Source organism: Xyrauchen texanus, chromosome 2 (genome assembly GCF_025860055.1).
Source record: "Xyrauchen texanus isolate HMW12.3.18 chromosome 2, RBS_HiC_50CHRs, whole genome shotgun sequence".
Lineage (NCBI taxonomy): Eukaryota > Metazoa > Chordata > Actinopteri > Cypriniformes > Catostomidae > Xyrauchen > Xyrauchen texanus.
Window position 1 is genome coordinate 64,277,052 of NC_068277.1, and position 12,781 is coordinate 64,289,832.

The following is a 12,781-nucleotide window of genomic DNA, read 5'->3' on the forward strand; positions in this document are numbered from 1 at the left end:
TATCAATTTGCCTATCGAGCAAACAGGTCCACGGAAGATGCAATTTCAATAGAATTGCACGCTGCCCTAACCCATTTGGACCAGCAGAACACATATGTCCGGATGTTCTTCACTGATTTTAGCTCAGCTTTCAATACCATCGTTCCTCACAAACTGTTCAGGAAACTCAGCACCATAGGTTTGGAAACTTCACTTTGTAGTTGGATTACGAACTCTTACAAACATACACCAGCAATTTAAACTTGGAAACCAAACTTCCTCCACCTTGATTCTCAACACTGGAGCACCACAAGGCTGTGTTCTAAGCCCTGCTTTCTATAATTTTTTTTACATATGATTGTTCTGCAACTTGCTCTACTAACACCATTGTCAAGTTTGCAGATGACATAACTCTGGTAGGGCGGGTTAACTGACAACGACGAGACCGCCCACAGACAGGAAGTGAAACATATGGTGGAGTGGTGCTCTGGTAACAATCTTGTCCTAAACACTTAAAAACAAAAGAACTCATAGTAGATTTCAGAAAGACCAGGAAATCCACTCATTCTGCCCTCTACATAAATGAAGAGGAGGTGGGAAGGGTGGAGAGTATAAAATTCTTGGGAATCTACATCACAAAAGATATGACATGGTCCCTGAATATATCACATAGTTTCTTTTCCAACTCTTTGTTGGAAGAGAGCCCAACAAAGACTGTTTTTCCTATGGAAGTTAAGAATGGCCCACTTGCTGACCAAGTTACTCTTTTTTTGTAGCAGTACCCTGGAGAGTATTCTTTCCTACTGCATAACAGTGTGGTATACCAGCTGCCCTGCTGCTGACCGATGGGACGTAACACGCATATTGAAGGCGGCACAGCGGGTCATTGTATCTGAACTCACAAGCCTGGATGAGTTACATTCAAACAGACTCCTTAAGAAGGCTAGGAGCATTATCAAAGATCCAGCTCATCTGGGACACCAACTGTTTGAGCTATTGCCATCAGGAAGTGGCAACGAGGACAAATAGACTGAAAAACTGCTTTTTTCCACAGGCTGTAAATTCCCTAAACTCCAGTAGATCTGTTATTGGGGGGAGCACCTCCACCTGTGCTGCTATAGATAGACCCCAACCATAACATACATAATAGGACTGATCTAGGATGAGATACTCATTTTGTTGTAAGTCCTGCCACATTGTGTAATGTCCCAGTATGCAAATATATGTTTAATGTTATTATTTTGTGCACTTGTCTATAGGTGTAGGCACTTTGTGTGAGCTATTTGGAGATGATGCTACTCAAGATTTCATTGTAAAAGCAATGACAATAAATTAATCAATCAATCAATCAATCTATCAATCAATCAACTGCTCAATCTTGCTGGTCTTCCTGTCTGAATATTGTGGCGGAACGGAATCCGGTAGTCACTCTAATTTGTTACGCTGTTGACCAATTAGAGATCATTTTTGACTATCTATTTAAGGAGGGATATCGTGAAGTCGAAGGAATCGGAAGTGAACTTGTGACGTAAGAAAAGACGTTGCTACGGAGATGTGTGCTGTCTGTGAGTGAAAGGTGGGAGAAGTTGCGTGCTGCGGTGTGAAAAATGAGTCTGCTTGGAAGAGACATGTGAATGGAAGCGCACAGTGATCAGATTGTATGGCTTATGCTTTCCTGGGTTTGGATGCCATGTCGGTGTGATCGAGAGTGCAGCTGTGAAGCAAAAACACAAACTCGTTTGCCGGTAATTTGATTCTCTCTCCTTTCAAATACTTCATACGTAACTGGTGGTTTTTAATAAGCTAACTGGAGTTTATTTATTGACAGGATTAAAGGCCTGTCTGGCACCTAAACGAATAAATAAAATAAACAGAGGAAATTGTTTTATTTCTGAAAGTTAATGGGCTGCCACCGTTACAATATGCCACACAGCTTCTGATTAAACCTTTGGTCATTTCAAGGCTGGAATACTGTATTACCCTGTTGGCCAGTCTTACAGCTAGCACGATTAAGCTATAGCAGATGGTCCAGAACACTGCAGTATATCTGGTCTTCAATTAGCCAAAGAGGGCTCATATCACCCCACTCATGATTATGTTCCACTGGCTGCCCACATCAAATTCAAGGCTTTCACTCTTTCTTCAATTCACTACTCCAGGTCTATGCCTAACTAGCTCTCTGCGGTCAGTGAATGAGCTGCAGCTGCTGGTCCCTTCGAAAAGAGGCACAAAGTCCATTTCATGATCATTCACTTTCTTTGGTCCTCTTTGGTAGAATAAGCATCCAACCTCCACACGGTCTGCTGATACCATTTCAGCATTCAAGAAAAAGCTGAAAATACATCTGTCCTACATGCACTTAAAGGTGTTGTAAATTATTGACTGTGACTGTTGATATTGAACTTAACAGCCAAACAACAGACCTCTCACATCAGTGCTCCTTCAGAAGCTCATTTACAGAGCCAGTGCAGTGTACAAACTCCAGATTATTTTCAGCGCACACACAGAACGGACAGCTAGTGGACCGTAAAAACATATTTATGGAATTTGACAAAAAGTGTATTGGATTAAAATGACTTATTCCACCTTTAAGCAATCAACACTAAATGCTGTTAATTATTTTTTTTTTTAATGTGTCTGTCTCTTTCTTGTGAGCTAGCATCTTTATTTATCCAGACACTGTGATAATTTGGCAGTGCGACACTTAAGATATTGTTGACTTTATGAAAAATTGCTTGTTTTGTTCCTCGTTTGTAAGTCGCTTTGGATAAAAGCATTTGCTAAATTACTGAATGTAATATGTAAATGGAAAATGGATTCTAACAATGTTTGAAAATATATACAAAGTACATAATCACCTGTGGCCCTGTATCATATTACCTGTGGCCCTACTTATCCTACTACAATTTTTCTACTTAGTTAACACACATTCCTCCATGTGTAAACACTGAGTTCAGGCTTTGATGCCTTGTGTGTATTATTTTGTGTGCTTGTGATTTCTGAATGAGGACATTTTGGTGGTTTAAACCTGTGCAAAATGAGAGCAATCTGGTATAGAAAATAGTAAACAAACTGGAACGTGTAAAATGTAAATTGTGTTTTTTAGAAATCTGCTAAACATACTTGAGTTTGTCCAGTGTGCAATTTAGATTGTTTGCCCATTCAGAGATCAGCTTGACTCCCGAGTGTCCTGGGTGATTGTAGCTTAGATCCAATTCTCTCAGGTGTGAAGGGTTTGAACTCAGAGCTAAAGCCAGATGACAAAAGCCTTCCTCTTTCACCATGCAGCCAGACAATCTACAAAGAAGATCACATTATCCTTTCAATTTTTAAATCTATAGGTTTCTGTTCATCTTCATCAAATTTCACTTTAGTTGTTCAATTTAAGGGTCATGTTTTGTTTTTTACTTTGAAAGCACTTTATTGTCTTGTTCTTTTGACCTCTATTGACTCTGCCCAAACTGTGTCCAGGTTTGCATTGATTGTAAATAAATTTACATTTATATAAAGCCCTCATGTTTGCCCAGTCCTTTGTCAAATGTTTTATGTTTAAACGAGCCAAAGCTCTTAAATCTCTTTCACGTTTACAGTCAGATGTCCATGTCATCGTTTCCATGTATGTCTTGACCGAACTTGGCATGCTAGTTTGAATATATGGAATGGAGAATGGAGGGTTTTTACAGCAAAAAACTGCACCAAAACAGTGCAGAACGTAAATGAATATCATTGATTTGTTTCCGAATTTTGCCTTTGCAGCCTCTGAAGCAAATTTAATGACATTCATCTCACATTCTGTGATTAATTAACACTAAATATGCTTCTGATCTGAAATGTGCATTTGCACTGCACTTTTGAATATTGGTTTCACGTGAGTGTTGCACAAGCCATCACTGAATCAAATATAAACTTGGAATTACCTGCATTTATGTATAAATCTGTCTTAAAATCTGGTTTGATCTTCATCTAAGTTACAATAATGAACAAACACAATCTGTTTTAACTAATTAAACAGATTATTGTATTGTTCTTGTAAATATTGAATACATCATTCAAACATTTGCAGTGTAGGTTGGACCCCTAATGATGTCAACAAAAACTAATTAGAGCCAGGACTTGGCAAACCTAGCATCCAATTAATTAAACGAGATTGGAGGTGTGGGTTAGAGCTCCTTTGACTTATAAAATGCACTCAAACATTTTGAGTTTGCTATGCACAAGAAGCATCTGCTGACGTGGACCAAAAACTAATCTCAGAAGACCTATGTAGAGAGCGGGGCGGGCCGAGCTGTGACCATGCGGAGCTAGGCCGGGATGGACACCTGCAGCAGATTATCTTACCCAGCTGTGAGTGATTACAGTGTTAACGGACGAGAGATAAAGCCACGACGAGAGCTGCAGTCTGGGAGAAACACAGGGAGAGAGAGGGAGAGAGCAAGAGAGAGAGAAATAAAGAAAGAAAGAAAGGAAAAAAAAAACTTTTTGGCTCGCAGCCTACTTGGTCTTAAGCCAGTTGGTCCACCTCCGCCCGTGATGCCAGGCGATGGCACTGGTCTCGCTCCGCCAACCCTTTCGGTAGCTTACTAAAGAACCAGTGTAAGAAAGTTATTTGACTCGCTGAAGGAAGCGGGAGCCGTGCAAACATCAAAAATCCGACTATTTATTGTCAGCACTTTTCAGTGTAACAAAACAATCAACACTGCTGCTTTTCAGCAGCACGAACACACAACAACAGGGTGCTTTTCAGCTCCCCAGAAATGCACAGCTTCATTGTAGCTCTCTCTCTCCCTTTGTCTGTCCCCGACTGCAGCTCTCATTGTGGCTTTATACCCCGCCCGCCATCACAGCAATTACCAACAGCTGGGCGGTATAATTCGCTCCAGGTGTACATCCCGGCCTCGCTCCGCACAATCTTAGCTCTGCCCGCCCCTCTCTCCATAACCTGCAATCAAGAATTGTTGCTTTGCATTAAACTGGAAAAGGTCACAATGTTATTTTCCAAAGAGTTTCAATATTGATTGGTCCACATTTAAACAAATTGTATATAAATGGGAGACAATTTAGTACTGTGGCTACTCTCCCTAGAAGTGACCATTCAGCCAAGATGACTCAAAATGCTCACCACAGAATATTCAATGCAGTAAATAAATATATATATATACAGTTGAAGTCAGAAGTTTACATACACTGTTGCCAAATATACTTAAACTCATTTAATTGTAGTAAACATTCCCTGTCTTAGGTCATGTGTGTATACTGTATATATAAACCCCTCAGTATTCCTACTTTAAACACAGAAGTGTTTACCTCCATAAAAGCTAAGGTTTTTTGTTGTTGCTGTTTTTTTGGAATAAATAATTTATAAACTAAATAAAAAAAACTAAAAATGTCAATTTTGTGAATTTTCGCATAGTTTTAAATACCTCAGTATGCTCAGTGTACAGTGTGGGCTCTGCAATGCATCAGAGAGCAGCTTCACTCCTGAATCCTGCAGGTCATTGTTACTCAAGTCCAGCTCTCTCAGGAGGGAGTGTGATGATTGTAAAACTGAAGCCAAGCTTTCACAGCACTTACAAGTAATATTACAGACACTCAATCTAAACAGAACAATACAAAAATAAGTAATTAACACCTGTCAAACAACCCAATTAATAAGTATGACACAATTTAGCTGACAATTATCACTTCTGTCTTTAAGGTGAAGTACATAATTGCTTTGATTGTATTTATTCACAGATCGTGTCTATGCACCATTGCAGGGCTATGCAGAGTGGAACGCAGTTGCTAGGGAGGGTAGAGTCACATGGGGTAACCTCCTCATGGTCTCTATAATGTGGTTCGTTCTCGGTGTGGTGCGTGGTTAGTTGAGCATGGATGCCGTGATGGATGGCGTGAAGCCTCCACACGCACTATGTCTCCGTGGCAACGAGCTCAAAAACGGGGCAGCTGTGGCTCAGTTGGTAGAGCAGGTCGGCCACGAATTGCAGGGTTGGTGGTTCGAATCCCGGCCCACATGACTCCACATGCCGAAGTGTCCTTGGGCAAGACACTGAACCCCAAGTTGCTCCCAATGGCAGGCTAGTACCTTGCATGGCAGCTCTACTGCCATTGGTGTATGAATGTGTGTGTGAATGGGTGAATGAGTCACAGTGTAAAGCGCTTTGAATACTGTTAAGGTTAAAAAGGCGCTATATAAGTGCAGACCATTTACCATACCAAGCCATGAGATAAGATGTGTGGGTTGACGTTCTCAGGCACAGAGGCAGCTGGGATTCGTCCTCCGCCACCCGGACTGAGGCGAGTCACTACACAATCATGAGGACTTAAAAGTGCATTGGGATTTGGCCATTCCAAATTGGGTGAAAACATTGTTCCACAATCCAAAGGGCCAGCTTCTGCTTGGAGACAGCTTTCCACATCTGCTGCCCTCTAAAACAGACAAAGAGCAGCACTGAGCATCTAAATTTCTGTGTGCGGTCCAGATAGATGTGCAGGGCAGGAACTGAACACAGCAAGTTGCTCCCAATGGCAGGCTAGTACCTTGCATGGCAGCTCTACCGCCATTGGTGTATACAGCAACAACAAGGCATTCATCCTCTGAAGGGAGCGCTTGCAAGTTCACCACCCAAAAGGGAGTGGTGGGAACTTTGGGCATGGAACCGGGGTGTCAAAATCACATGAGAGTGTGCCGAACCAAACTCCAGATATTCACTGGTGGGTTCCTCACCCTCTTGATGGATGTTTGCATCACCAGGAGGGCGTTTTTAGAGACATAGTGCCAAGCTCAACCTGCTCCAGGGGCTCAAAGGGGGCTCTCTATAGGGCAGGTAGGACCACAGAGAGAGCCCAAGAGGGAATCAGGTGTGGTCTAGGAGGATTCAACCTCCTCGCACCCTTGAGAAACCTGTTGATCAGGTTGCGCTGTCACGAGTGTCTCCCGTCCAGTATATCGTGGTATGCTACTATGGCAGCCACATACTTTTTCAGGGTAGAGGGAGACAGGCTAGGTCTTCCGTGTCCTGTCCAGGAGCCAGACGTGGAGATTCCAGAGGTCTGGCCGCAGGTACTGGAGCATGCCCTATCCCTGAGTGAGAAGGTTTTCCTCAGGGGAATGTGCCAGGGAAGTGCTACTGCCAGGAGCATCAGATCCAAGAACCAAGTCTAGTTGGGTCAGTACAGCTCAACGAACAGGACTTGCTGCTCGTCCACTTCCTGGAAGAACTGAGCATACACTTCGCGCTCAGAGCCCAAAAACCAATCATCAAACCGCGAATGCTCAGGGCAGGGTGGAGGATTCCACTTTAGCCCAATGTTCGCAGCCGCCTGGGCAAGCACGGCTGCCATCTCAGCATCGGCCTCATCCTGTGCTCTACTGTACGTGGGCAGGACAGCAGAAGCCCACCCTACGATGCTGTGACCGAAAGCTCATTCTCATCGCGAGTCACGAACGACACATTAAACCCACCCTGAGGCGGGCCGCCTACATCGCTCGACAGCTCTTCCAGATAGAAAGAGCATGCTGGGAGGTCCGCAGGGGCTTAGCTGTTGGAAACGCTCCCATGTCCACATCTGGATCGCCCGTGGTGCCTGCCGAGCATCAACCCAGGACGGACCAGGTTGGGGAGCAGCCGTGGTGTCTCCTTGCTTCAGAAGGAAGTGAGCTGTGACCGTAACGTTCACTCAACGTTCTCGCAATGAGAACATGATCATTCCACAAAAGCTGCCTCAGCATGCTGGTGCCCCAAGCACTCGAGACAGATTTCATGGCTATCCGGAGGGTAGAGATAACAGCCACATCCAGTAGCGCAAACGCTGAAGGACATCTTTAAAAAGACACCAGGTGTTTGCGTTAGCTCTTTTAGAATGAAATATACTCTTTTGAATATACTCTTTTTGCAACCGTAGACTAGTTGAAGCAAAACACTCGACCGTATGAGGGTGACCACAGATATGAGCCGTAAAATCCAGCAACGTAAGTAAAAGGTTACTACATATTAATGTTACAATGTGAAACTCAAACCTCAGTACATTCAGTTTACAATTTATACTCTTCAGTCCATCAGAGAGCAGCTTTACTCCTGAATCCTGCAGGTTATTGTTACTTAAGTCCAGCTCTCTCAGGAGGGAGTTTGATGATAGTAAAGCTGAAGCCAAACATCCACAGCACTCATCAGTCATATTACAGCCTGCCAATCTAAACAGAACAATACAAGATTAAGTAATTACAGGTGGGTGTTTTGTGATTATTTTCTAAATAAATGTAAATACATGTTTAGCTGTTTGGACAACTTAAGTTCATATTGTTTGAAAAAGAATGAAAAACTCACAGGCACCTATAATGTGCACTACAAAAACAATAAAAACGAAATATAATTACAGACGAAAATACTTTCGTTTTTATATTTCTAATGATTGCAAGATGGTCTGGTTTAAATGATCTTGCATTAAAGGCTTAGTTCACCCAAAAACGAAAATTCATTAGTCATTTTTTCCTCACCCACGTGTTGTTCCTAATCCATGTGACTTTTTATTTTTCTTTCATGTAAAACAAAACAGATGCTGTATGCAGAATGTTATAAGGACTGATAGCTTCAGTCAGCACTTACTTTCATTGCATCTTTTTTTCATACACTGAGAGTGAATGGTGAATGGGGTTAACATTCTGCTTAACATCACCATTTTGTGTTTGGAACAGCATGAGGGGGAGAGTTTTTTTTTACTAACTTCAGTCTTAATTTTACAATCAGTGTATCCTGGCCAAGATCTGCACACTGATACAGGAAAGGGTCATCTGATCAATGACACAATGTGAAACTCAAACCTCAGTATTTCCAGTGTACAGTGTGGACTCTTCAGTGCATCAGAGAGCTGCTTCACTCCTGAATCCTGTAGCTCATTGTTACTTAAATCCAGCTCTCTCAGGAGGGAGTTTGATGATTGTAGCGTTAAAGCCAAATTTTCACAGCACTCTTCAGTGAGATTACAGCCTGCCAATCTAAGCAGAAATAAAAATACAGCACAATAGATGGTGTAGATGGTGGTGATTTACTAATATCCTGTCTCATATAGCTATCCTGAATAATATTAGGTTATTTTGAGAATTCTGCGCAGAAGCAATCACTGTGATTACCGGCAGGTGTATGTCAGTTCATGTAAGATGTGTAGATATGTGTAAAAATACACTCGCAACAGTGAGGTGGCTCTTCACCAACTTCAAGCAAACTAAAAGCATGACAGGAAAGGATTTGTCAATCATATATTTGCGGTAGCTTTCAGTTTAATATAATTTCCGCAAATTTTCTGTATAAACTGTGTGAGGTATTCCCATCACTTTCCTTAGTTGGATAATAAAATGTGATTGGAATTTGAAGAGCTTAACCCTCTGGGGTCTGAGGGTATTTTGGGCCCTGGAGAAGTTTTGACATGCCTTGACATTTGTGCTTTTTTCAGTTGCTTAAAAACATATTAATGGCTAAAGTCTGATAACACTGTATTCAGCACAAACTGGGCTACAATAAGTAGTGAGCAACATGTGTGTACATTTTTGTATTCTTTTGAAAATAACATTTATGCATGGTTTTTGAAAAAACGAAAATTTTAAGTCACTGAAATAAGGCCATATAACACATACTAAACATTTGTCCACAAGACTTTTGAGCACTGGATCTTGTAGCCTAGAATTTTTGCTACAAAATGATGTGAAAACCATCCTGATCACTCATTCATAAAACAATATAGTAATTTAACTTTTGTAAGACAATTTTAGTGTTGAAAGGTAATATGCGAGGAGGCGTGAATGATCATGAATATGGAGGTGATTTACATCTGAGAAGACAAAGACCCCTCCCCTGGGCCTATCAATGAGGGATAGAGGATGAATGTGAGGAGACTTAATGATCAAAATCAAGTTTTAAGTTAAAAGAAGAAATCAGACTATACGTTTTATTTACATGAAGACTTTACTTAATTTTAGACCTACACTACCATTTAAAAGAAGTCTCTCACCAAGACTGGATTTATTTGATCCAAAATACAGAAACAACATTGAAATTCTGAACTCTTTTTACAATTTAAAAGAACCGTTTTCTATTTGAATATATTGTAAAAGGCAATTTGTGATCAAAGCTGAATTTTCAACATCATTACTGCAGTCTTCAGTGTCACATGATCCTTCAGAAATCATTATAATATGCTGATTTTCTAATATGGGCATATTTAAAGTGCATTTTACTAATTAAACCTGAACACATTTTGTTGATGATAATGAGGCATTATAAACACTAGATAAAATATAATCTAAACATTCATATAATTTTATATCATATGACATATCATATTTATATTATACAGCATACAATTTAAATGCCTGCTTTAGCCGAAACAGCATTTAAATGTAACTAAAACTTGCTTATTAGGACATATTTCAAATGTAAATACTCTGAATCCTGGCTGGCAAGTCTGGAAACAGTCCCACTAGTAAAATATGTACATGTTTATATAAAATATCATGTCAGCTAATGAAAACTAATTGACTTACTCGTCAGAAATTGTATCCTCGCCTGGATCAAGTCTCTCTTCAAAATACAAATGTTTTTCGGAGTCCCGCTCTTATTCTGAGGAAAATGTGACTCTTCCTTAATATCCAGGAGATTCCTTGAATGTGTATCGTTACAAACATGCAGAAAAGTTGAGTTGTGTTGTGTTTACATTAAACCTCACAGTCGGGGGTGTGTACATTTGCGTTGATCGTCTCAGCACATTAACGTATGAATGGCGCGCTCTGCTGGTGGGTGTGATCACATTAGAGATAATTAAGCTGAGCCAGTAAAACTGTACATCGCTTTGTTTCATACAGATTACATTGCAGGAGAATATTTGTTTTAAATTTGAATTGTTTTATTTAAAAGTAGACATTTTAAGCTTTCTTTAGACATTCGTTTCATGTTTTTGTGATAAATATTTGCGGAGTTTCAGTTAATTTTTGTGACATGTTTCTGAAATATGCTCGTGAACACAGAGACGTCTGAAAGCTCACCCTTTTTATTTTCTTTATTTTACAAAAGCACAAGATTTTGTTGTTATTGTAAGTGTACACAAATAAAAGTAGACCCTTTATAGTCTCTAATGATGTCTTACACTTATCTGTATACCCATAAATGTATTTTAAATTGTTTCCGCTGTAATGATGAAAATATCCAGCAGGATGCGCCGGCGCGTCCGTCGACCCCAGAGGGTTAATAGAGTACCAATCTGACAAATGGAAATATATGATAAACGCTTTACATTTGTACTTATATAAAAACATATATATATATAAATATACTCATATTTGGCACTAGTGGTCGACCACCTCCAGAGCGCAGGGTGGCTGATAGGTAGATACAATGCCTACAATACAATTTAATATAGTAAATTACATAAACGTAAAATTGCCATTAAAAAAATTTATAAACTCTTATTTTGCACTATAAATAGTCAATTTCACACAAAACTTTAACTTTGTAAAAAAGAAATCAACATTTTAAAATAATGTGTTTTAAATGGTAGATTGCAGTTTCTTCTGATTTTTGTTTAGTCATCAAATTTTCATCATTTATTTGCACATGAAGAAATTGTTAATATTTACTCAACAGGAAGAATATTGTCACGATTCCCTTGTTGTCTGCCCTGGGTTTCACTTGTCATTGTTAAATATACTACACTTCCCAGAATCCACCTGCCATCACCACTGCCATTTTGTTCATTGTTCTCACCTGTGTCTAATTCAGTCATCACTCCCTGGTTATTTAAGCCCTGCTTTTTGTTCACTCCTTGTCGTTCGTTGAATGTTATCAAGCCTGATCTGTGTTTCCCTGCCTGAGTTCTTAGTTTATGTTTGTTTCCTCATCGAGGGTTTTTCCTTTGTGTTTGTTTTGTATTTTGTTAATAATAAAGAAGCCTGCATTTAGATCCTCTCTCCTCGCTGCCTCATTCGTAACAGAACGAATGACCAACTATGGATCTAGCAGGGTTCCTCATGGAGCTGACACAGGCGGACTTGACTGTCCGGGAGTTCTCCTACATTTTCACCAATGTGGCCAGTTGCACCGGCTGGGATGACCACACTCTGAAGGTGGCGTACCGGTTCGGTGTTCCCAAACACCGGTGGTGGGAACTCCCGGAGACTGCACCTGGCGGGAGTACGTGGGACTCATCTTGGAGGAGTTCGCTGCCGGGGAACCACCTCTCCAGATCCCAGCTCCCGCCTCTGGGCTTTCCTCTCCAGCCACGGTGAGTGAGCCAACCCCCACGCCTGCCGTGGTCAACGAACCAGCGCTGTTAACTTCATCCGCACGGAGGAGGAGAAGAAAGGCCTCTGCTCTTCATCCTCCGCTAACCACGGCCAACCAGCCAATGCCTGCAGCCCCGAAGGTCAGTGAACCAGCGCCTGTAGCCCCCGATGTCAGTGAGCCAGCGCCTGTAGCCCCCGATGTCAGTGAGCCAGCGCCTGTAGCCTCCGATGTCAGTGAGCCAGCGCCTGTAGCCTCGACCGTCCCTGAGCCAGCGCCTGTAGCCTTGACCGTCCAAGAGCCAGTACCCCCCGAGCTTTCCAGAGCTCCGCCTTCGGAGATTTCCAGAGCTCCGCCTTCAGAGCTTTCCAGAGCTCCGCCTCCCGAGTTTCCCGAGCTTTCCAGAGCTCTGCCTCCCGAGCTTTCCAGAGCTCCGCCTTCCGAGCCTCCCGAGCTTTCCAGAGCTTCGCCTCCCGAGCTTTCTACGGCTCCTCTCCCAGAGACTCCTGACCCTCCTGCGGCTCCGCCCCCAGAGC

The 12,781-nt window shown here is 41.6% G+C and overlaps 1 protein-coding gene across 1 annotated transcript in view; it reads right to left on the reverse strand.

Moving 5' to 3' along the window:
* Positions 1-12,781, reverse strand: part of LOC127661080 (NACHT, LRR and PYD domains-containing protein 3-like) — a 40,492-nt gene that overhangs the window by 10,057 nt on the left and 17,654 nt on the right. Inside the window, 4 exon segments of the mRNA XM_052151644.1 lie at positions 3,103-3,276; positions 5,400-5,573; positions 7,997-8,170; positions 8,798-8,971. Coding sequence (XP_052007604.1) covers positions 3,103-3,276; positions 5,400-5,573; positions 7,997-8,170; positions 8,798-8,971 — 696 coding nt within the window.